The 26,469-nt window shown below is 47.4% G+C and overlaps 1 protein-coding gene across 2 annotated transcripts in view; it reads left to right on the top strand.

The window, feature by feature from the left end:
• The window catches only part of STX2 (syntaxin 2), a 273,207-nt gene that overhangs the window by 121,956 nt on the left and 124,782 nt on the right, over nucleotides 1-26,469 (top strand). For both annotated transcript variants that reach the window (XM_063964647.1, XM_063964646.1), the window contains exon 4: nucleotides 23,403-23,477. In XM_063964647.1, coding sequence (XP_063820717.1) covers nucleotides 23,403-23,477 — 75 coding nt within the window. The remainder of the gene's footprint in view (nucleotides 1-23,402; nucleotides 23,478-26,469) is intronic.

The following is a 26,469-nucleotide window of genomic DNA, read 5'->3' as shown; positions in this document are numbered from 1 at the left end:
TTTTGTTCTCCCTAGCATCCATAAGGGATAGTGGGGGAAACTAGTGCAATGGGGTATAGTCTGGGTCCAAAGGAGCCAGTGCACTTTAAATTTCTTCAACTTGGTTTGCTGGCTCCTCCCCTCTATGCCCCCTCCCACAGGCAGCTTAGAAGAAAGTGCCCTCAGGAGAGGATGCACATCTCTGCAGCTCCAGAGTATTTTTCCATTTGTTGTAATTATTTTTTATTATTTTTGGTATTCTGTCTCGGCAACAGCATACCTGCACCGTGGGAGTTAGGGGGGAGGGGGGTGGGGCGGTCACTGGCCTTACGAGGTGCAGAGCCGCTTCTCCGCTGCAGGGCCACTGTTCTGAGGGGTTGTTGTTCAGCGGGGCACTGCGCCTTGGCTGTCACAGCCGCAGCATGCCGCACACTCCTAACGCTGCCTGAAGGTGACATCGGTGGTGAGTACAAACCGGGGGCCCCGGTCCAAAGTGCGGCGTACAGGACCCTCCCGTGAGGTATCGCTAACATCCCCCCCCCCGTGTAGAACTGACACAAAAGGGCTTCACTAGTACTTGTGTGATGTTTTAAGTTAAAAAAAAAAAAAAAAAATACTTTTGCCATTATAATCTATGTATGTAACACCGGCGCCATAGGAGCTGGCGGAGCTACCTCAGAGCGGGACCTGAGGCGTTTTGGCGCCTTCCTCTGCTTACTGCAGCACAGACAGCACACAGCGCTTCCTGATCCTCAGACACGCTGGAAATGTGGTACAGGGTGTAGTGAAGGGGGAGAGCTGCTTGTGTACATCCTATCTAGGACAATAATTGTTAGTGTTTACTATGTAATAGGGAGCTGACAGTATCACTGGGGCTGTGCAGCTCAGGGTGTGCTGGTGTCCTCTCTTCTCTGTGTCTCCTCTCACATACAGTAGGGCAGGCTTGCATTATAACGGTGTGTGTGTCACACTAGATTCTCTCCTTTATCTAATGACTCTGTTTCCTGTAAACAATGCAGTCAGTCTTCACAAATCAGTGAAGGGGCTGGGGGAGAGGGTCCAGCGCCCCACTGATTAGGGTCTCTAAAAACTATGATGTCAGCTATGTCATCCCAGCTAAATGCTAATGTGCAGAAAACTCAGCTACTACAACAAGCTGTTGCAGATTTAGCTGCTAGGGCTGATGCACAGCCCCCCGCCTCTCATGCAGGTCTCCAGAAGTGTGGTTTACCTGCTTTTCTATCTGATACAGATGATGATGTACAGCAGCGGTGGCCAACCTGCGGCTCTCGAGCCGCATGCGGCTCTTTCATCCTCCGCATGCGGCTCGATCCGCTTCCGGCCACCGCTGCCCGACACTGCGCTGCTTAGGACTCTCCGTCTCTGCCGTGTGAGGAGAGGGGAGGAGAGCGCAGCGTGCGCCTCTCCTGCCCCTCTGACTCCGGCACCGGTGTCTTGTCTTCAAGTCGGCGCCGGTCCATTTGTCAATCAGAGCTCGCGGTCTGGCAGCTGGCTCCTGATTGGCTGCCGGACTGCGAGCTCTGATTGGCTCACGGGCCGGCGCTGAATTGAAGATAGACACCGCCGGAGTCAGAGGAACAGGAGAGGCATGCGCTCTCCTCCCCTCCCCTCGCAGCAGCAGCAGCAGCACACGGTGAGCAGCACTTGGGGGTCGGGGAAGCCACTGTGGGGACTTGCGTATCTGCACTGGGGGCATAGCTGGCACTGTGGGGGCATGTGTCTGCACTGGGGGCATAGCTGGCACTGTGGGGGCATGAGTATCTGCACTGTGGACATAGCTGGCACTGTGGGGGCATGTGTATCTGCACTGGGGGCATAGCTGGCACTGTGGGGGCATGTGTCTGCACTGGGGGCATAGCTGGCACTGTGGGGGCATGAGTATCTGCACTGTGGACATAGCTGGCACTGTGGGGGCATGTGTATCTGCACTGGGGGCATAGCTGGCACTGTGGAGACGTGTATCTGCACTGGGGGTATATCTGGCACTGTAAGGACATGTGTAGATGGCACTGTAAGGACGTGTAGCTGTCACTGGGGGCATATTTGGCACTGTTAGGACATGTGTATCTGGCACTGGGGGCATAGCTGCCACTGTAAGGACATGCATAGCTGGCACTGTGGGGACATGTGTATCTGGCACTGTGGGGACATGTGTATCTGGCACTGGGGGCATAGCTGGCACTGTGGAGACGTGTATCTGCACTGGGGGTATATCTGGCACTGTAAGGACATGTGTAGATGGCACTGTAAGGACGTGTAGCTGTCACTGGGGGCATATTTGGCACTGTTAGGACATGTGTATCTGGCACTGGGGGCATAGCTGCCACTGTAAGGACATGCATAGCTGGCACTGTGGGGACATGTGTATCTGGCACTGTGGGGACATGTGTATCTGGCACTGGGGGCATAGCTGGCACTGTGGGGGCATATGTATCTGGTTCTGTGGGGGCATGTGTATCTGTCACTGGGGGCATATATTTATCTGGCACTGTGTGGACATATGTGTATCTGGCACTGTGGAAGGGGGTATATGTATCTGGCAGTGTGGAGGCACCCATTTATTGGCGTTTTTATATGTATGTGGCACTGTACTGGGGCATTATATGTATGGCACTGTACAACATGACTAAAAACGGGGTTATGACACAAGGTCATACTCCTACAAATGTCATACCGAAAGGTGCGCGCACAAAAATGGGGTGTGGCTTTGTGAAGACTAGGCCACGCCCCCATTTTTGTACACGCGCCTGCGGCGCGCGCATGATAGTGGCTCTTTCCCTTTACTACGGATCTTTTCTGGCTCTGCCTCTGACTGGTTGGCCACCCCTGATGTACAGGATGAATTGAACCCCTTATTTTGGCTATAAGGGATGTGTTACAGCTCCCTCTAGAGGATGCTGCGTCCCAGCAGTTGCTTTTCTTTGTACAAAACAAGCCTCATGTCCCTTTCCTGATTCTACAGAGTTAGATGACTTATTCAAACAGGCCTGGAAAAATCCAGACACAACTTTCCAAGTGTCCAAAAAGTTTTTGCACACTTTCCCATTTGCTCCTGTAGGTAGAAAATGTTGGGAGGAACTCCCTGGGGTGGATGTCTAAGTATCTTGCCTGTCTAAAAAGGCGGTGCTACCCACCCCGGGCTACTTTACCATGAAGGATCCAGGGGATAGGAAGATTGAGACTACCCTAAAATCTATATACACAGCAGCCGGTATATCACAAAGACCGGTCATTTCGGGTTGCTGGATGACCCATGCTATTCATTCTTGGGCCACTCAAATTCAGGGAGCCTCTCGGGGGATATGCCCTTAGTTACTATGGTAACCCTTCTAAAGCACATTCGGGACACTACCCGTGTCCTCTGGGATTCGCTGAAGGAGATAGGGAACATTAATGCTCGGACTTCTGCCATGGCAGTGTCTGCTCGCAGTGTCTTGTGGTTGCGTCAGTGGATTGCGGACGCTGAATCCAAATGTAGTGTGGAATCCCTCCCCTTTTCGGGTGAGTGGCTTTTTGGGGTCGAATTGGATACCTGGATTTCCAAAGTTACAGCTGGGAAATCCACGTTTCTCCCCTCTGGGGCCCCGCCGGCGAGACGCTCCTATCCGGGGCCGTCTGTCCAGTCCTTTCGGTCATACAGATTTCGATCTAAGGCCAGTGATGCCTCCAATGCTGCTAGAGGCACCAGAGGTAAGTCCAGAAAACTTGCAAGCACCAGTTCTCAGGAACAGTCCACCGGTTCTGCTTCCACAAAGGCCTCAGCATGACTGTGCCCCCCCATCTTGAGGGGATCTCGAGGTGGGAGATCGACTGCGCCACTTCAGCCGCGTCTGGGAGACCTCCTGCCAGGATGCCTGGGTCAGAGATCTCGTAGCGCAGTCCCGCTGCAGGTGCCCCCTACATATCAGGGACCTGATAACGGGTCTAAAGGGCACCCTGAGGGTATAAATTAAGGGGGGGAAAAAAAAAAAAACACAAAAAAGAAGAATTAAAATAAATAAATAGGGGGCGTGGCTTGGATGTCCTAGAAAGTGGATGTGAATTCCACAACTCCTACTTCCCTGACCCCCTTATTGGGCCCTATCCTCTTCTTATTGCCGCCAGACTGCTTCCACTCCCTCACAGGGACCCTCTGCACCCGCTGGCACCTGCTGTGGGGGACCCGCGGAATCGGGGAGTGCTTTTAAGCACTCCTGCGGGTTGCGGCCTTCCCCCCCCAGCCTAGGGCCTGAGGCTCTGGTTTGGAGCGGGGCCGGACCAGCGGACCGGGACAGACGTCACACGGGAGCCCATCACCTCTCTCCCTCCTTACTCGTGTCCCCCTGCACCACTGAAGCATAGCCGGACGACAATCTGCTCAGCGGAAGTCTCCTGTGTCTACACATTGAAGACGGCGCGGACCCCGGCGGGGGCGCCCGGAGCCCGGACTGCGGTCCCACTAGCCGGAGGGAGGCGGATTCGTGAACGGGCAACGGGGTAAGTTGAGAGGTTAACTCTCCCCGTGCCCCTTGCCCTACGACCCGTCCTCCGGTACTGCAGCGGCCCAGGGCCTTCCCTCCGATCCGGGGCCTCAAAATAGACACCTGCCTGCCCGTGACTCGCAGACCCGAAATATCTTCTTCGGAGTCCCCCACAGACACCGGAAAAACCCCTCACCCCTGCTCTTCCTACGGTCACCCACCCCCAGGCAGGCCTTGCCCCTGTTGAATGCTGGAGACCCACTAAAAAAAAAAAAAACATCGAGGCTGACCGCACAGCCTCTTCCCATCAATACTCTCCACGTCTGCAGAGACCCTCTAACCTCTATATTTTTTTTCCCCTTGCTGTCTGGCGCCCAAACATCGCCATGCACTGCCTTGGACTTTTGTTTTCTACTACTCTACCCGGGGCCACCTGATGGCTAACTGATACCAGGCCACGGGGGGATGACCGCTCCCTAAAAGCCATGTCGCTGAATGTATCCTGCTAATCCTGACACATCTTGAGCTACTTGCAAACAACCTCCACACCGTCACTCTCTAGAATATGAGACGTGCCTCGAAATCCTCTAGACGGAGCAAAAACAACCAACCACGGAAAGTCACGAGGTCTCAAGCAGACCTGAGGCCCTTCCTTCATCCCACGATATCCCCACAGATGGAAAGCCGTTCCTCTCCCCGCTCCCAGACCTCCCCCTCTGCTTCTCCGACTTCGATTCCAGCTGACGAGATGGCTGATCCTTCGGTAGCTAGTAGTCGCGAGCTCCGGGATATCCTAACCTTCATGAGGTCCCTTCCCACAAAACAAGACCTTCAAGACACTATCAGGAACGAGCTCGCTTCCATCAAAAGCGACATTTCTCACCTATCCGACCGAGTGGTTACTCTGGAGGAAGACCAAGAAGCCAGTGCTTCCTGTATGTCCCAGCTGAGGGATTCTGTCCTTGCTCAGTCCAAAGAAATCCGAGCTTTACAGTCCAGAATGACGGATATCGACAACAGGGGCAGACGGAACAACATCCGAGTCCGTGGTCTCCCGGGGGAGGTTTCCCAGTCTGGCCTAGTGGACGCCCTGTCCAAGATATTCAACAAACTCTTGGGAACAAACTCTGATAATGTCATCACTTTCGACAGAGCCCACAGAGCCCTTAGACCGAGGGGCCTAGCCACTGACCGACCTCGTGACGTCATTTGCCGGCTCCATTACTTCGCCCAGGAGGAGGAGATCATGTTCAAAGCCAGGCAACTTGATAGCATTGATTTCAATGGCTGCACTATAAGCCTCTATCAAGACCTTTCCTGGTACACACTGCAGCAGCGGAAATCCCTGAAGCCCCTGACGGATGAGCTGCGGAAACGTCAGCTTCGTTACGGTTGGGGATTTCCATTTCACATTCAAGTCTGCTCCTCGGGGAAATGGTACACCCTATCTTCCCACACAGGCCTTATTCCGTTTTGTACCTCCTTAGGCCTTCCTCCATTGTCCATTCCAGACTGGGAGTTTCCTCTTCCGGATATGCCGCCTCCTAAACGGGCTTCTAACGAACAACCATGGCAAGAGGTTCGAGGTACTGGGAAGAGATCCCAGTCTATTACATCTCCTTCCAAAACCGATTAGCTGTAATGGATCCATTTGACTGATATTGCTACTTCCCTCCTACAGGATCGCCTGCTGTTAATGCAATGTTAGAGGGTCATTTTTTCCTCTCTCAAAGGATCCACAACCATGTTACATATCAATCCCTAGTTATTTACGGAGGTTTTTGATAGTTGGTTAACATTCGTGTTTGGGCTGACCGGCAGGGGGAGGGGGCGGCGGAATTGGCTGCTGCCCTTGCCCCCCCCCCCCCCCCCCTCTGGCCGTCTCCCTTCTTATCTCTTTCTCCCTCTCCTTTTTACTGTGTCAGTTTAAATATGTTATTGTTGTTATCATGGTTCAGGTTGCGGTCCATCCCCCATTCCCCCATACAATACCCGCCTCTGGCTACATGCCGGTAGGGAGACTGACGAGTTCACGGTTCAGTCTCTCTCCTGCGGGTCTTTTGCTGATGTTATTACATTGTTTTTGTATTTCTTTCTATTCTATCTCTTTTTCCATGCTTGCTCTTCCTTCTCTCCTTCCCCCCTCCTTCCACTTCAAGGTTTCTAGGACAAAGTTCTACTTCAACCCACCATGAGTTCCCCAGGGAAGATTAAAGTGCTGTCCCTTAATGCACGAGGTCTCAACTCGCCGGAGAAGAGATCTAGCCTTTTACGTTTGTTAAGATCTGAAAGAGCAGATGTTGCATTAGTGCAGGAGACCCATTTCAAGATTGGAATCCGCAACCCCTCTATCACCAATCGCTGCTTCCCAGTAGCGTTTTACAGTAACACCCCAGGTAGCAAATCCAAGGGGGTGGCTATTGTTTTCTCCAGGGACTTACGTGTCTCAGATGCTGTCATACACAGGGTAGTACCGGGAAGGTTCCTTATTTTGACCTGTAAGATCTCTGAGCAAATATTTACCTTTGCGGTGATTTACGCCCCAAACCAGGCCCAGCTATCCTTCTTTAATTCCTTCCTCCCGAAATTGGATTCTCTGTTACAAGGTATCACGGTCTTAGGTGGTGACTTTAACTGGACATTAGACCCCAATACTGACACCTCATCCCAAACCTCCAGATTTGTTGCATCTAAATACCGCCGTGTTAAACACCTACTTCACACACGGCAACTGGCCGACTCCTGGAGAACTCTTAACCCCTCAGGACGTGACTACTCCTTTTATTCACACCCTCATAAGGTTTATTCCCGCATCGACTACTTATTCCTTAGCCATAGACACCTCCCACTTCTTATAGATGCCACCATTGGCTCTATCACATGGTCTGACCATGCCCCATTGACTTTGACCTTGACCCTCCCCCACGGCTCTCATAAACAATGGACCTGGAGACTCAATGAGTCTCTTCTATATGACACACTGTGTAAAGAAACCTTAGACAAGACTCTAGACGACTACATCGCCACAAACGTCACGGATGATGTCTCCCACCTCACTGTGTGGGAGGCGCATAAATGTGTCCTTCGCGGCAAGCTGATACAACTGGGCACCCACAAAAAGAAACAGAGGCAATCTCTGATCGTAGGACTTTTACATAAAATCCACACCCTTGAGACAGCCCACAAAGTATCAGTGTCAGATGTGACCCTAGTAGAGCTATCAGAAGCCCGCTCTCAGCTGAATAAACTTCTCTCTAACAATATAATTCATTCCATCCGTAAATGTAAACAGAAGTACTACCAGTGGGGCAATAAACCTGGTCGAGTCCTGGCTCATGCTATACGAGCTCAACACTCGGCTTCATTTATTGGCTCGGTGAAAGACGCCAGAGGGACCCCCAAATTTAAATCACCTGAGATTGGGGCTTGCTTCGCACAATTCTACACTTTGCTCTACAATCTAGAGAACACTTCCCCTACTGTAGATCCCCTCCTTTTACACCAAAAAATAAGGGACTATCTAAAGTCCATCGATTACCCTGTTCTCCCACCCTCGGAGCTAAATATACTGGAAGCCCCCTTCACTACCCAAGAGTTAGACCGGGCCATCTCCTCTATGAAGTCGGGGAAAAGTCCTGGCCCTGACGGCTTCACTATAGCATACTATAAGGTGTTTAAAGATAAATTGTTTCCTCTCCTTCTCCGGGCATTCAACTCAATTACATCTGGCTCCCACTTTTCCCGTGACTCATTGGAGGCTCACGTGTCGGTTATACCGAAACAGGGCAAAGATCCTTTGGCCTGCTCCAACTACAGACCCATCTCACTTCTCAACGTAGATCTTAAAATCTATGCAAAGATTCTGGCGAACAGACTTAATGTGCTGGTCCCTCTTCTAGTCCATAGCGACCAGGTGGGCTTTGTCCTGGGCCGAGAGGCCAAAGACAACACTACCAAAATTCTCAACCTCATTCACCTAGCTGCCCGCAGTACTACCCCTACCATCCTACTCTCCACTGATGCCGAAAAGGCATTTGATAGGGTCAGTTGGAAATTTATGGAAACTATCTTAGAGCACATAGGCTTAGGTCATAACGCACTCGCCTGGATAATGGCCCTATATGACTCCCCGACGGCAAGGGTTCGCGTAAACGGCACCCTGTCAAACCCATTCCCCATAAACAATGGCACCAGACAGGGCTGCCCACTATCTCCTTTGATCTTCGTGCTCTGCATCGAAGCATTGGCCAGGTCCATTCGGGCTAATCAGGCTATCAAAGGTTTCACCGTAGGTGATGGTGAATATAAACTTGCCTTGTTTGCCGATGACCTCCTGGCCATAATTTCACATCCCACTGACTCCCTCCCACACCTAATGAAAGAACTTGATCTATTCGGACACCTTTCCAACTTTAAAATTAATTATAATAAATCTAGTGCTCTTAACATTTCTGCTCCCGTAGACTCCGTCGCAGTCCTTAAACGCACTTTTCCTTTCGCGTGGCAATCTTCCCACATAACATACCTCGGTGTTAAATTGAGCGCTAACGACTCCCAGCTGTTCCCTTTGAATTACTTACCCCTATTGCACGCAATTCGGAATGACTACTCCAGATGGAACATGAAACTTTTATCCTGGTTCGGAAGGATAAATGTAGTTAAGATGAACACCCTCCCTAAATTATTATACTTGATGCAGACCCTCCCGATCCGCATCCCGGAGACCTGGTTTCGATCAATCTCACTCTTGATTCGACAATTTGTCTGGCAACGGAGGAGACCTAGGATTAGTAGCTCCCAATTGACAAAGCCGATTGTAAGTGGCGGCCTTAAGCTTCCTGATATAAAAAATTATTATCATGCCATCCTTTTGAATAGAATTATAGATTGGACAAGATACCGTGAACTTAAACAATGGGTGAAGTTGGAAGGCCTATACATACAACAATTCCCAGAAATATTTCCCTGGCTCCCCTCCCTCCCCAAACTGCTTCTTCCCCACCCCACCATTACTCCTACACTTACTACATGGAAATCATTGCGCACACTACCTTACATCTCTTCTAAATTCAGCCCCCTGACGTCCTTCCTGGCCAACCCTGAATTTGCACCGGGAATCAACCCAGCCCACTTCTCACATTGGGCTTCAACAGGTTTGTTCAGAGTTGGCCAGATGGTGTCATCAACTGGAGTCAAACAATTCTCAGAACTCAAGGAGAGGTGGGACATCCCCCAACAGGACTTTTGGAAATTCCTGCAAATAAGACACTTCCTGACATCTAGCTCCAGACTCAAAAACGCCGCCAGAGAGATGACCCTTTTTGAGAAGCTTTGCGTTGCCGTACATGACCCGACCCACACTACTTCCACGCTTTACAAAATTGCCTGCCACTCCCAACCTACCGACACTCCATCCTTTGCTGTGGCATGGGAGAGAGACCTGGGCATCTCTCTGTCGTGTAGAGACTGGGAAAAAATATGCTTAAAAACCCATACAAGCTCTGTCTGTGTCCAGGTAAGAGAGACTCAATATAAAGTTATGACGAGATGGTACAGACACCCCTCCCTCCTCCATGCTATGTACCCATCCTCGTCGGCTCTCTGTTGGCGATGCTCCTCCTCATCTGGCACCCTTTTACATATCTGGTGGACATGCTCCCTAATCCAACCCTTTTGGCGGGAAGTTATACGCATCTCTCAGATCATTCTTAAGACCCAAATCCCACATGACCCAGCATTCTGGCTTATTAATCACTCTACAATCCCAATGTCTCAACACAAACAATCCCTGCTACGACACTTAAGCAATGCAGCACGTGCGGTTATCCCGGCTAGGTGGAGATCCCACAACCCTCCTACGAGTCGTACATGGTTCACTAAACTGAATTATTTTATGAGAATGGAGGACTTGTTCCTCACATCGATAGGCAAATCTCGTGAATTTGAATCCACATGGTCCCCCTGGTTGGAATATAAGACCTCCCAGGCCTACTTAGCCACTCCCTTGGAGGATAACTGAAATCTTTATTCTTTTCACTCCATTGACTTGTTAAGTGGTAACCCCCCTCCCCCCAACTTCCCTAACCCCCTCTTTCCTTCTCTTACCCTCTCCCTTTCCTACTTCTCACTTCTCTTTATTTCTATCTTATCGCCCTCGGGCGCTCCTATTCTTTTACTCTCTTATTCAATTAATCTATATAAGCATTACATGTGAAAACACTTTTACCTAATGCAGAACAACTCCATTTTCTACATCACTTGGTATATTCTACCCCTATTGCACCCATTCGTCTCTATGGAGTTGTACATTCTCCCTTAGACATCTGTATAACTAGACTTGTATTTATTACTGCACACTGTTGATATTGATGTTTTTCTACCTGTATATATATGGGTGTTTTCCATTTTTCTGTTTATACATTTAAAATCCTTAATAAAAATCTGATTAAAATAACAAGGTAGCGCACAGCACTGCAGCTGTGCGCCATTGCTCCTCATGCACCTCACACTCCGGTCACTGATGGGTGCAGGGCGCTGGGGGGGGGGGGGGGAGGGGGCGCTGGGGGGGGGGGGCGCTGGGGGGGGGGGGGGCGCGCGCCCGCCCGCCCGCCCTGAGCAGCAATATTAACACCTTGGCTGGCAAAAAAAATCACAATATATAGTCCTAGAGGCTATATATGTGAAAAATACCCCTGCCAGAGATCCATAAAAAAGCGGGAGAAAGTCCGCCGAAAAAGGGGCGGGGCTATCTCCCTCAGAACACTGGCGCCATTTTTCCCTCACAGCTCCGCTGGAAGGATCGCTCCCAGGCTCTCCCCTGCAGTTTTCAAGACTAAAAGAGAAGTCTCTAGGACAACAGTGGGCGCTGATTATGTTAGTTAACTTCAGAATAAGGTAAGCTACTAAGTTGAATACTTAGAATGCTATATTAGTACGTTTATAGAATAATATTAACTCTAACCCTTCTGGCTGCCCACAAAAGTGAACCTGGCTGTTCACCGTATAGCAAGAGCAAACTTGTAAGAAAGGAAAGGGTTTGTGGGCGCTCAGAGGGAGGAGTAAATCAATTGCTGCTGGTTTTGCAAAAAATAAAAATTATTTATTGATAACTGCATATTTGTCACAAAATATAATACACATGCGACACAAATAAGAAAAATTATTCAAAAAAACACCCAACTACTAAAAATCGATCCCCTATTAGAATCAGAGATAGGTAACCAAATTAAAGTGGTATATAAAAAATCAGATACCCTTCAATCTAAATTAGCACCAAGCATGTTTAGACCTAATAGGAATATTAATACAGGCAAAAAGACGACAAATAACAACGGAGCGAATAATGAGCAAAGTACAAATGCTAATATTATGGGGGTTACTCCTTCGAACTGGTTAGGAACGAAACCAAATGGGTTTCATAAATGCGCTTCATCTAGATGTCTAACCTGTAAAAATATACAACATAAAAATAGGTCCTTTAGATCCAGAACAACAGGTGAAGAATTTGCTATAACACAGTTTTTGAACTGTAATTCCACCTATGTCGTGTATCTAATTGAATGTGGATGTGGTACCCAATATGTGGGACGCACAATAAGGAAACTTAAAGTGCGATTCTCAGAACATAGAAGGAATATACTTAAGAAGTGCTCGCTCCACAGCCTTTCTAGACACACAAGTATGTGTGAACACGGTTCTATAAATAACATCCGGCTAACAGGGCTTGAACAAGTTAGAATTACCGACAGGGGTGGAGATCGATTCACATTGCTGTGTAGAAGAGAGGCCTTCTGGATCTTTCGCCTAAGGACCTTGGAACCACTAGGCCTCAATGAAAATATAGAACTGAACAATATTTAGTAAATCTTCATCTTAGTTGAACTTATTCTCGATATAAATGTTGTTGGGATTTTGCCCCATGCGTCTCTCTGTGTCTCTTTTTCTCTCTCTCTCCACGCATACATACATGCATACATATGTGTGTATGTGTGTGTGTGTGGGTGTGCTCACTTCATAGTAATCATTAGTGGATAATTAATCGCATCTACTTATCATAATTTAATATTGTGGGACATAGATATTCCAATTATATTTAATGGGTTGTTGAAGGTAAAAATACAATAGTGTGGTAGGCTACTTAAGTCTGAATGACTCTGCCCGTATATACATTTATCTTCCAAAAGTCCCTTAGTGATCAAAAGTTATTGGTCTCCATTTTACTGTATCTAGTTATGTGTTATTTTTTATCTATTTTTAATTATTTTTTGTTATTATTATTACTGATTACATATTTTGAATGGATAATGTTTTGTTAATTAATCTAGAACTACTATATGAGTACGGATCAATGTATAATCATTTATAAGGAAATGGGTATGATATATACATATATTTATGAAAAGGATCTCAGTGTGGCCAAATAGGTGTTATTATTAAATACATATGTATGTGCTTTATACTGTTTTTTCAATAGAATAATTAAATGAAGGGAACAAAATATAGTAGTAATAAGACCAATGATGCTACTATGCTGCTGGCTGCGCTTTAAATAAGAGTATGCAGAAAGGGTTAACCGAAATTTGTATCCATGATCATCAATGAAGAATCAGAACTGGGTATAAATAGAGACAGCAATCACCAACAGGCATACCTCTGATGAAACCGCCCACTTTGGAGGCGGAGAAACGCGTCAGGTGACTCGCTACGACTCGCTACGACTGTGGAACGCAGGTGGACCGCAACCGGAAGCCGGAAGCCCCGAACCCGGAAGCCGCGCATCGCGGCGTTTCAGCGTCCCCTGCCATCCAGGACCTGGACACGTGCATCCCTGTCCCCGCTCCTGTCCGAGTACGGAACCCAAGGACAGTGCAGAGCATTGAGTGACATCTAAGTCAACCGCCGCAGAGCGGTTAGCCATCGGAACAGTGAGTGATATAAACTATCTGGCTACACAGGAGACAGTTGCGGTATTGGCTTATTGATCATTCAGCCTATCTTTGACTTTTTAACTACCAGCTTTCAGGTGATACGTGAACAGGCTTTTACTAAACAATATAGAGCCTCTTTTTCCGCAAAGTGCAATCTGAACACAACTATGCACTAACCCTAACTGCAACTAATAAATAAGCTTCTTGCATGCAAATAAATTAATCAATACTTTAAGGGTGGGTACCCAACTCTTAGTCCTGAGGCCCTGGACACAGTCAGTAGTTTATTTTATGTTGTGATTTTAGTAAATTACTTTTATGTGATTATAATTATATACTGCTAATAGCATTCTAAACTATCTATTTGTATTCACGAAAAAATCTGTATCAATAAATAATTTTTATTTTTTGCAAAACCAGCAGCAATTGATTTACTCCTCCCTCTGAGCGCCCACAAACCCTTTCCTTTCTTACAAGTTTTCAAGACTACAAAGGGTAAAAAAGAGAGGGGGGGCACTAAATTTAGGCGCAGCAGTATATATATAAGCAGCTATAGGGGAAAATCACTCAGTTATAGTGTTCATCCCTGTGTTATATAGCGCTCTGGTGTGTGCTTGCATACTCTCTCTGCCTCCCCAAAGGGCTTTGTGGGGTCCTGTCCTCTGTCAGAGCATTCCCTGTGTGTGTGCGGTGTGTCGGTACGGCTGTGTCGACATGTTTGATGAGGAGGCTTATGTGGAGGCGGAGCAGATGCCGATAAATGTGATGTCACCCCCTGCGGGGCCGACACCTGAGTGGATGGACTTGTGGAAGGAATTACGTTAAAGTGTCAACTCCTTACATAAAAGGTTTGACGACATACCAAATATGGGACAGCCGGCTTCTCAACCTGTGCCTGCCCAGGCGTCTCAAAAGCCATCAGGGGCTCTAAAACGCCCGCTACCTCAGATGGCAGACACAGATGTCGACACGGATACTGACTCCAGTGTCGACGACGATGAGACTAATGTAACTTCCAATAGGGCCACACGTTACATGATTGAGGCAATGAAAAATGTGTTGCACATTTCTGATGTTACCCCAGGAACCACAAAAAAGGGTATTATGTTTGGAGAGAAAAAACTACCAGTAGTTTTTCCCCCATCTGAGGAATTAAATGAAGTGTGTGAAGAAGCGTGGGCTTCCCCCGATAAGAAACTGGTAATTTCTAAAAGGTTACTAATGGCGTACCCTTTCCCGCCAGAGGATAGGTCACGTTGGGAAACATCCCCTGGGGTGGATAAAGCACTCACACGCTTGTCAAAGAAGGTGGCACTACCGTCTCCGGATACGGCCGCCCTAAAGGAGCCTGCTGATGGGAAGCAGGAGGCTATCCTGAAGTCTGTATATACACACACAGGTATTATACTGAGACCAGCTATTGCTTCAGCATGGATGTGCAGTGCTGCAGCTGCGTGGTCAGATTCCCTGTCGGAAAATATTGATACCCTAGACAGGGACACTATATTGCTAACCGTAGAGCATATTAAAGACGCAGTCTTATACATGAGAGATGCACAGAGGGATATTTGCCGGCTGGCATCTAAAATAAGTGCAATGTCCATTTCTGCCAGGAGAGGGTTATGGACTCGGCAGTGGACAGGTGATGCAGATTCTAAAAGGCACATGGAAGTTTTGTCTTATAAGGGTGAGGAGTTGTTCGGGGATGGTCTCTCGGACCTCGTTTCCACAGCGACAGCTGGGAGGTCAGCATTTTTACCCCATGTTCCCTCACAGCCAAAGAAAGCACCGTATTATCAGGTACAGTCCTTTCGGCCCCATAAGGGCAAGCGGGTTAAAGGCGCGTCCTTTCTGCCCAGAGGCAGAGCTAGAGGGAAAAAGCTGCAGCATACAGCCAGTTCCCAGGAGCAAAAGTCCTCCCCCGCTTCCTCCAAGTCCGCCGCATGACGCTGGGGCTCCACAGGCGGAGCCAGGTACGGCGGGGGCCCGTCTCAAAAACTTCAGCAATCAGTGGGCTCGCTCACGGGTGGATCCCTGGATCCTTCAAGTAGTATCTCAGGGGTACAAGCTGGAATTCGAGACGTCTCCCCCCCGCCGTTTCCTTAAATCTGCCTTGCCTACAACTCCCTCAGGCAGGGAGGCAGTGTTAGAGGCAATACACAAGCTGTATTCCCAGCAGGTGATAGTCAAGGTGCCCCTCCTTCAACAAGGACGGGGTTACTATTCCACAATGTTTGTGGTACCGAAACCGGACGGTTCGGTGAGACCCATTTTAAATTTGAAATCCTTGAACACATATATAAAAAAATTCAAGTTCAAGATGGAATCGCTCAGGGCGGTTATTGCAAGCCTGGACGAGGGGGATTACATGGTATCACTGGACATCAAGGATGCTTACCTGCATGTCCCCATTTACCATCCTCACCAGGAGTACCTCAGATTTGTGGTACAGGATTGTCATTACCAATTCCAGACGTTGCCGTTTGGTCTGTCCACGGCACCGAGGGTATTTACCAAGGTAATGGCCGAAATGATGATACTCCTTCGAAAAAAGGGAGTTTTAATTATCCCGTACTTGGACGATCTTCTGATAAAGGCGAGGTCCAGGGAGCAGTTGTTGGTCGGGGTAGCACTATCTCGGGAGGTGCTACAACAGCACGGTTGGATTCTAAATATTCCAAAGTCACAGCTGGTCCCTACGACACGTCTACTGTTCCTGGGGATGGTTCTGGACACAGAACAGAAAAAAGTGTTTCTCCCGGAGGAGAAGGCCAAGGAGCTGTCATCTCTAGTCAGAGGCCTCCTAAAACTAAAACAGGTGTCGGTGCATCACTGCACGCGAGTCCTGGGAAAAATGGTAGCTTCCTACGAAGCAATTCCATTCGGCAGGTTCCATGCAAGGACTTTTCAGTGGGACCTGTTGGACAAGTGGTCCGGATCGCATCTTCAGATGCATCGGCTGATAACCCTGTCTCCAAGGACCAGGGTGTGGTGGCTGCAAAGTGCTCATCTTCAAGAGGGCCGCAGATTCGGCATACAGGACTGGGTCCTGGTGACCACGGATGCCAGCCTTCGAGGCTGGGGGGCTGTCACACAGGGAAGAAACTTCAAAGGACTATGGTCAAGTCAGGAGACTTCCCTACACATAAATATTCTGGAACTGAGGGCCATTTACAATGCCCTAAGTCAGGCAAAACCCCTGCTTCAAAACCAGCCGGTACTGATCCAGTCAGACAACATCACGGCAGTCGCCCATGTAAACCGACAGGGCGGCACATGAAGCAGGACGGCGATGGCAGAAGCCACAAAGATTCTCCGATGGGCGAAAAATCACGTGTTAGCACTGTCAGCAGTGTTCATTCCGGGAGTGGACAACTGGGAAGCAGACTTCCTCAGCAGGCACGACCTCCACCCGGGAGAGTGGGGACTTCATCCAGAAGTCTTCCAGATGATTGTAAACCGTTGGGAAAGGCCACAGGTGGACATGATGGCGTCCCGCCTAAACAAAAAGCTAGAAAGATATTGCGCCAGGTCGAGAGACCCTCAGGCAATAGCTGTGGACGCTCTAGTGGCACCGTGGGTGTACCGGTCGGTTTATGTGTTCCCTCCTCTTCCTCTCATACCCAAGGTACTGAGGATAATAAGGAAAAGAGGAGTAAGAACTATACTCATTGTTCCGGATTGACCAAGAAGAGCTTGGTACCCGGAACTTCAAGAGATGATCTCAGAGGACCCATGGCCTCTGCCGCTCAGACAGGACCTGCTGCTGCATGGGCCCTGTCTGTTCCAAGACTTACCGCGGCTGCGTTTGACGGCATGGCGGTTGAACGCCGGATCCTGAAGGAAAAGGGCATTCCGGAGGAAGTCATTCCTACGCTGATTAGAGCTAGGAAAGAAGTGACCGCAAACCATTCTCACCGCATTTGGCGAAAATATGTTGCGTGGTGTGAGGCCAGGAAGGCCCCAACGGAGGAATTTCAGCTGGGCCGTTTTCTGCACTTCCTACAGTCAGGGGTGACTATGGGCCTAAAATTGGGTTCCATTAAGGTCCAGATTTCGGCTCTATCGATTTTCTTCCAGAGAGAACTGGCTTCACTACCTGAAGTTCAGACTTTTGTTAAGGGAGTGCTGCATATTCAGCCCCCTTTTGTGCCTCCAGTGGCACCTTGGGATCTCAACGTGGTGTTGGATTTCCTAAAGTCACATTGGTTTGAGCCACTTAAAACCGTGGAATTAAAATATCTCACGTGGAAAGGGGTCATGCTGTTGGCCTTGGCTTCGGCCAGGCGTGTGTCAGAATTGGCGGCTTTGTCATGTAAAAGCCCTAATCTGATTTTCCATATGGATAGGGCAGAATTGAGGACTCGTCCCCAGTTTCTCCCTAAGGTGGTATCAGCCTTTCATTTGAACCAACCTATCGTGGTGCCTGCGGCTACTAAAGACTTGGAGGCTTCAAAGTTGTTGGACGTAGTCAGGGCCCTGAGAATTTATGTTTCCAGGACAGCTAGTGTCAGGAAAACTGACTCGTTGTTTATCCTGTATGCACCCAACAAGCTGGGTGCTCCTGCTTCAAAGTAGACTATTGCTCGCTGGATCTGTAGTACGATTCAGCTTGCACATTCTGCGGCTGGACTGCCACATCCTAAATCAGTGAAAGCCCATTCCACAAGGAAGGTGGGCTCTTCTTGGGCGGCTGCCCGAGGGGTCTCGGCTCTACAACTTTGCCGAGCAGCTACTTGGTCGGAGTCAAACACATTTGCTAAATTCTACAAGTTTGACACCCTGGCTGAGGAGGACCTAGAGTTTGCCCATATTTTTTTTTAATAGTGGAAAAATGATGGTTAGCAAGTGTTTTTTACCAAAAAATACGTGTGACCCACATGTTTCAACCCTTTTTGAGTTTGTCTCCAAGTGTATAATTATATATTGAGAGTGTTGTTCCAGAGATTCTAGACTCTTCCCTGAGATTGTACCTTTTAAGGATTTTTCCCTACTTCTCACCTATTCAGGGACTGCAATCTAAAAGCTGCGTTATCACCAATTGAAACTTCCTTTGTTACACATGCATGTCTCAGTCTTAATTTCTTAAGCAAGGTACACACTAGAGCGATGTCTGCGCAATACGCCGTTTGGTAACAACATATTGGCTACATCGCTCAGTGTGTACAGGGGATTGCGCCCTCCCACGGTCGCCAGAAAGGGACGCTTGGTTGTATGTGCTGCACGTCTAACCAAGCGTCGCTAGCGACTTATAGTATGCTAATGAAGGGTTCCGTCCTTCATTAGCATCGCCCCAGTGTGTACACACAATCTGGGCTGACGGGGATTCGTTCCGACTTACGAATTTATCCTTGTCACTCTAGTGTGTACACCGCTATACACAGTATTATTAAACATATTGTACAAAATTACCTTCAGATGATGTGTGTAAGATGTATATGAAACATAAATGTGTTTTGAGTTTAGACTTTGGTCTCATCCCCAGGATATCTCATTATAGTAAGCAAATATTCCAAAACATGGAAAAATCAAAAATACTTCTGGTTCTGAACATTTTGTATATATGGAGACTCTATATAAATTTCCTTTTCTAATTTATTGTACAAGACTTGGCCTGATTATTTTAGTATTGTATGGTTGCATGTGTTCTCTTTTTAGATATTTTTCATACATGTGGATCTTTGCTTTTTATTTGTGTATGTGTTGCTTTTAGACTTTTTGGTCATATTTATTACTGTGTATTAAGAATGTGCTGGTCTACTTTGCATTTTATGTTTTTGTTACTTTCAAGACTAGGAAGTTTTCATTCTGTGTTTTTTAATTTTGTGAACTCTTGTGGGGGTGTCACACCGCTGCAGTTCAGGTAATCTTTCAATTGTTCTAAAGCAGTATCTGTCAAAGCGTTGATCACGGTGGACATCCAGCAGAAGGCAATAAGAATCAGGCTGATTTTCTGCTGTACCAAAATCACTGCTGGCGGACGCCGTGTCTATCATGTTTATATCTACGGTCCGGTGTCTCAGCAGCAGCCAATAAGAATCAGGGTGATTCTTATTGGCTGCTGTACGAATTGCTCTGCTGGCTAAAGCTGTTGATAGATCAGATCAGTCTTTTGCCGTGAGGCCACATACCCTTTTGACACTTAACGCCCCTAGTGGAATAGGGTAAATGAGAGCACCCAGCGGGAGAAAGGATACCTCAGGGGAGAGAAGTATAGCTGTTTGCCGTGGTGCTGTGATGTTAAGGCCCATACGCTCCCGCGCATCGGCATCGAATCGGGATCGCAAGGTGACCTTGCTATCTGCACTAACTTTTCTTACGATTTTGACTATATAGTCAAAATCGTAAGAAAATATCTCACAGTGTGTACACACCATAAGATATGTGCACGAACTGGAACCGCTAGGAGTCACATCTGTCTACCTCTCTCTAGACTCCTCAGAGAAGACCAAAGTTTCAGTCTTAGAATAGTTGATCTTAATGCCCACTATCAATTCAAAAACAAGTTTTGTTTGTAAGGAGGGGTATGGCAACTTTTGTGTTGGTAAAGTATAATAGGTTATCGGCAAAGTAACATATCAAACGACATCAGAATTTGCTTAAAAGTTTATTGCTGCAAACAAGATCTGAAATAGCATTTATTGTTCAAGTCACACCACTTTTTTGTTGTTGCAGGTAACAGAAGATGGCTTTGACAAAAGAGGAGAGAATTGAGGTCATTTTGATGTCTGGAGAATGAAGTTTCCGTGTCATAGCTGCAGATTTTAACAACCGGCACCCAGAAAGACATTCAAATTCACATAACACTGTCAGGTGCCTAATTTCCAAATTATGAGAAACTGAGACTGTGGCTGACAAGTCGCGGAGTGGTCGTCCAAAAAGTGTTACTGACGAGACAACCTCAACAGTAGTTTTGGCATCCTTCGTGAAGAGCCCACAACGCAGCACGACATTTGTCAGCAGAATGTGGAATCATCCAGTCATCTATCGTACGAATCCTTCGTGCCCATCGATGGCATCCATTCAAGATCCAGCTATGTGAAATTGGAGGTCTTTCTGGGTGCCGGTTGTTAAAATCTGTAGTTATGACATGGAAACCTTATTCTCCAGACATCAAAATGACCTCAATTCTCTCCTCTTTTGTCAAAGCCATCGTCTGTTACCTGCAACAACAAAAAAAGTGTTGTAACTTTTGAACCAGAACTACTATTTCCAATCTGTTTGCAGCAATACACTTTTCAGTATGCATGATAGATGCTTCTAGTGTCAGGCAAATGGAAGAAATTGTTTTAGGGGATGCATATGACTAAATTCGCCAAGAGTCAGCCCAGGTGATTACCCTATCTAACAAATACATTTTATTGTAGATTAATAAGTATATTTTAAATTCATATTTGTGTACTGAGCTTACTACTAATACTGCACTTTTGGCCTCTCTGCAATTTTCTTAATGGCTCACAAAATTATTTTTATTATTTATCACCAGTTATTTATATAGCGCACACATATTCCGCAGCGCTTTCCAGAGAATATTTGGCCATTCACATCAGTCCCTGCCCCAGTGGAGCTTACAATCTATATTCCCTACCACATGTACACGCACACACATTCATGCTAGGGTTAATTTTGTTGGGATCCAGTTAACCTACCAGTATATTTTTGGATTGTGGGATGAAACCGGAGTACCCGGAGGAAACCCACGCAAGTACGGGGAGAATATACAAACTCCACACAGTTGGGCCATGGTGGGAATCGAACCCATGACCTCAGTGCTGTGAGGCAGTAATGCTAACCATAACACCATCCGTACTGCCCTAAAATGTGTGTGGAATTTGGGAAAACGTGATTTCATGTAGGTTTATCCTTTTATTTAATGTGCTGGATACTGGTCTTCCGTCACAGCTGACTGCACTTGCCTGGTGCTGGTGTTTCATGGTTTGGTTTGAGTGCTAACTATCCAAATCTGCCTATTTTATTATATTAATCAATACATTAACATGGTTTCAGTGGGTTACATACTACTTATCGGCGGGCGGGATGCCGGCTGTCAAGATCCCAACAGCGGCATCCCACCCGCCAGATTGCCGGCACCAGGGCGAGCGCTAAGTTTCCCTTTGCGGGCTCCCTATGCTTGCCACATTGCGGGCTCGGTGGCTCGCTGCGCTCGCCACAGGTTCTATACTCACTCTGTGGGTGTCATGGACTCCATCAAGTGGGAATAGCCCCTGTGTTCCGGGATTCTGGGTGACTGCATTGTCGACTGTCGGGATTCCACCACCGGTATCCTGACCGCTGGGATCCCAAAAGCCAGCAAATGGATTGCATCCCGTTTCAGCTGATTCCTTTTTTCTCAGCATTTTTTTAATAGTAATGACTAGTATGAATGTAAGCAGTCATACTTATTACATAAAAATCTAGAATTTGAAGGCAGATAAGAACCAAATGACCCATCCAGTCTGCTTTTCAGGGTTAGGGTATTAGGGATGCTTTGAGTTAGGGTTAGTTTAGGGGATAAGTTGCTAGGGGAAGCAATATAATGATGCATCACACTTAAATTTCAATACTATAACATTTCAGATAGACCAATTTATCATTATAAAGTCTGTATTTTAAGGATGTCCGTTTCCACTAGCATATTGGTATTCTAGCTATTTATGATAGTTATTTTAGGGAGAGGTTGTTTTTTTTTTGGGGTTTTTTTACACACACCAGACATCCTGTCAGACATGGAGGACAGACTGTCCTTCTCTAATATGGCTTCTAACATAGAACCGTTCCCCCTCCACTGCATAGCAAAAGTAAATACAATGTCACATTTGTCAAGTTACTGGAACTTTTCTTTGCATCTTGGTGAACGCTTTGACATCTGACAAATTGCATATTACGTTTAGTATTTTCCAGTAACTTGTTTTGAGCAAACTTGTTGCATTACAAGCACATCCTGTTGCTCCTCCGTGGAATTGTTAGATATTCCTAAATTATTTATAGTTAGGGTTTTTTGATTTTTTGTCCTTTTACTTAACCTTGGAGTAACAAGCTTTGTTTTATCCTGACACATACAGTAAATAGTTGTGATTTAGTTCTACAATTACACTGTGATGTAGATGTGACACCTTGTTCTGCCACTGGAGCCTGCTAAGAATATCTTGGGCATGGCAGCTGTGAAATCACCCCTGTTGCATTTTGTTGATGAAGATTTTTTTTACAGTTCCTTTTATCTACTTATTGTCTTGAGACGTGGGGGTTTCTCGGGGGGGGGGGGGGGGGGGGTTCGCCCATCCGCCCATCCGCCCATCCACTCATCCACTCATCCAATCAAGTGCAGGTAGAGTTTATGGTTAGGATTTTTAACTTCAGCATGGTTTTCCACACTAGACAATTATCTGTCAGATCAAATCTGGTACTGGGTGAGCACAAATGACAATCGACCAATTGCACCCAAACACTTGAAAACAGACAAAAACTGTCGTTCCTACAAATTGGTTAAATCCAATAGGTTTTGTCCATTTTCCAGTGTTTGGGAGCAAATAGTTTATTGTCATTTGCTCACATCCATTACCTGATTTTCATTCCAACCAGCCAGATAATTGTATAGTGTATGACCAGTTTAAGGTGTTAGAGAATAGAGAGCCATGGTTTGATCTTCCTCTGTTTTTAATTGGGCAATTCTGTCTGAGGGAGTCTTATTTCCGTTCCTTTGTCAGTCCAGCTGTGGTGTACGCCATCATTAAGTTATAGGAGTGTGAACCTGTTTTTGAGCAGAATTGAAAAATTTTACTTGATGTACTGTAGCGTTTGCAGTTAAAAGCTAAAGATATTTGTGAGACACCAGGAAACAAGACAGTATTAAGACATAAGGGTCAGTAGTACTTTGTTATTGATTTACTTCTGCTAAACAGTGACGTTTATGGTTGGCCTTTAATTTTGTTTCGAAAGACTTGGGTAAGATTATGTTTTAACCAGTGTAAAATAAACTAAATGACTTTAATATTCATGTGGCTTCTTTTATTTTCAGAAACCAAGGATGAGCTTGAGAGTCTTAACAAAGAAATCAAAAATATTGCCAACAAAGTTCGAACAAAGTTAAAGTGTAAGAAAAACTTTCATTGCTAGATTCTGTGGTGAAGTGAATGTATTATGACCTGTTACGCTTGGAAATATGAAGTCTACAAAGTGTATATGGGACATTTCAAGATTAGATGGTGATCGGAGGTATTTCTCGAACGTCCTTGAGGATGCTGGGACTCCGTAAGGACCATGGGGAATAGACGGGCTCCGCAGGAGATGGGGCACTTTAAGAAAGCTTTGGATTCTGGGTGTGCACTGGCTCCTCCCTCTATGCCCCTCCTCCAGACCTCAGTTTTACACTGTGCCCAGAGCAAGATGGGTGCACTGCAGAGAGCTCTCCAGAGTTCTCTGCCTGAAATCATTTTGTTTGGATTTTTCTTTCTACTTTTTACTACTTTTTCACAGGGAGCACTGCTGCTAACAGGCTCCCTGCATCGAGGGACTGAGGAGAGAGGAGCAGACCTTATTGTCAAAGATAGGCTCTGGTTCCTCGGCTACTGGACACCATTAGCTCCAGAGGGGGTGAACGCAGGTTCTTACTGGGCGTCCACCCCCGGAGCCGCGCCGCCGTTCTCCTCACAGAGCCAGAAGTCAGAAGACGTCTCAGGCGGCAGAAGCCATCAGCTTCACTGAGGTAACGCACAGCACTGCTCCCATACACCTCACACACTCCGGTCACTGTAAGGGTGCAGGGCGCAGAGGGGGGGGGGCGCCCTGGGCAGCAATATAAACCTCTGCATGGCAAAAAGACTATATACATGTACAGGTGGGCTCTGTACATGTATATAAAAGAGTTTACGAAGTTTGAGCGGGACAGAAGCCTGTCGCCGAGGGGGCGGGGCTTCTCCCTCAGCACTCACCAGCGCCATTTTCTCTCCACAGCACTGCTGAGAGGAAGCTCCCCGGACTCTCCCCTGCTTACACATGGTGAAAGGGTGCTTAAAAGAGAGGGGGGGGGAGCACATAATTGGCGGTTTACATATTACACAGCGCTGCTGGGGAAAAACATTTTGTGTTGGTCTCCAGGGTTATTGCACTGGGGTGTGTGCTGGCATACTCTCTCTCTCTGTCTCTCCAAAGGGCCTTGACAGGGATACTGTCTTCAGAAAAGGGGTTCCCTGTGTGTGTGAATTGTGTCGGTACTCATGTGTCGACATGTCTGACGAGGAAGGCTCGCTTACTGTGGAGGGGGAGTGTTTGAATGTCAGGTCGCCGTCGGCAACGCCGACACCGGAATGGGTGGAGATGCTGAATGTCTTGAATGCAAATGTCAATCTATTGCATAAAAGGTTAGACAAGGCAGAAGTTAGGGATCAGTCAGGTACCCAGTCCATGCCTGTCCCTGTGGCGCCAGGCCCGTCGGGGTCTCAGAAGCGCACCATATCCCAGATCGATGACACAGATACCGACACAGATTCTGACTCTAGTGTCGACTATGAAGATGCAAAATTACAGCCGAAGGTGGCAAAAGGTATTCGGTACATGATTATGGCCATTAAAGAGGTTTTGCATATTATTGAGGAACCCCCTATCCCTGACATGAGGGTACACATGTATAAAGAGAAAAAGCCTGAAGTCACATTTCCATCATCATTTGAATTAAGTGAATTGTGCGAAAAGGCTTGGGACTCTCCAGATAGGAGACCACAAGTTCCCAAAAGGATTCTTATGGCGTATCCTTTTCCACAAACTGATAGGATACGCTGGGAATCTTCACCAAAAGTGGACAAGGCGCTGACACGCTTGTCCAAAAAGGTGGCACTGCCTTCTCAGGATACGGCTTCCCTCAAGGAACCGGCTGATCGCAGGCAGGAAATTACCTTGAAGCACATTTACACTCAATCCGGTACTATTGTTAGACCGGCTATGGCGTCATCCTGGGTTTGTAGTGCGGTTGTGGCATGGGCAGATTCCTTATCTGCGGAGATTGACACCTTAGATAGGGATGCCATTCAAATGACCATAGAGCATATCAGAGATGCTGCCTTGTATATGAGAGATGCTCAGAGAGACATTCATTTATTAAGCTCCAGAATAAATGCTATGTCTATTTCTGCTAGGCGACTCCTGTGGACCCGGCAGTGGACGGGAGATGCCGATTCTAAGCGGCACATGGAGTCCTTGCCGTACAAGGGGGAGGAGTTGTTTGAAGACGGCCTCTCGGACCTTGTCTCTACGGCTACGGCTGGTAAGTCGAATTTCTTACCTTATGTCCCCCCGCAGCATACTAAGAAGGCACCTCATTATCAAATGCAGTCCTTTCGTTCCAATAAAAACAAGAAGGTGCGGGGATCGTCCTTTGTTACCAGAGGAAAAGGCAGGGGAAAGAAGCTGCACACAGCTAGTTCCCAAGAGCAGAAGTCCTCCCCTGCGTCTGCAAAGTCCACCGCATGACGCTGGGGCTTCCCGGGAGGAGGCAGATCTGGTGGCAGCCACGTCTGGGTTCAATCGCAGGTGGATCCCTGGGCAGTAGAGATTGTTGCTCAGGAATACAGGCTAGAATTCGAAGACTAGCCTCCTCGCCGGTTTTTCAAATCGGCTCTGCCGACTTCCCCGTCGGAGAGAGGGAGTCAGTGTTGACAGCAATCCAAAAATTGTATGTTCAACAGGTGATTGTCACAGTTCCTCATCTCCAGCAGGGAGAAAGATATTATTCAACCCTGTTTGTGGTCCCGAAACCGGACGGTTAGGTCAGGCCCATTTTAAACCTGAAATCTCTGAACTTGTACTTGAAAAGGTTCAAGTTCATAATGGAATCACTCCGGGCGGTCATCGCCAGCTTGGAGGGGGGGGATTGGATGGTGTCGTCCCCCCCCCCACCCCCCATCAGGCGTTCCTGAGATTTGCAGTGCAGGACTGTCACTACCAATTTCAGACGTTGCCGTTTGGGCTTTCCACGGCCCCGAGGGTTTTCACCAAGGTAATGGCGGAAATGATGGTGCTCCTGCGCAGGCAGGGGGTCACAATTATCCCATACTTGGACGATCTCCTAATAACGGCGAGATCTCGGGAGA

Source organism: Pseudophryne corroboree, chromosome 1, assembly GCF_028390025.1.
Source record: "Pseudophryne corroboree isolate aPseCor3 chromosome 1, aPseCor3.hap2, whole genome shotgun sequence".
Lineage (NCBI taxonomy): Eukaryota > Metazoa > Chordata > Amphibia > Anura > Myobatrachidae > Pseudophryne > Pseudophryne corroboree.
This window is presented reverse-complemented; position numbering and strand designations above follow the sequence as displayed.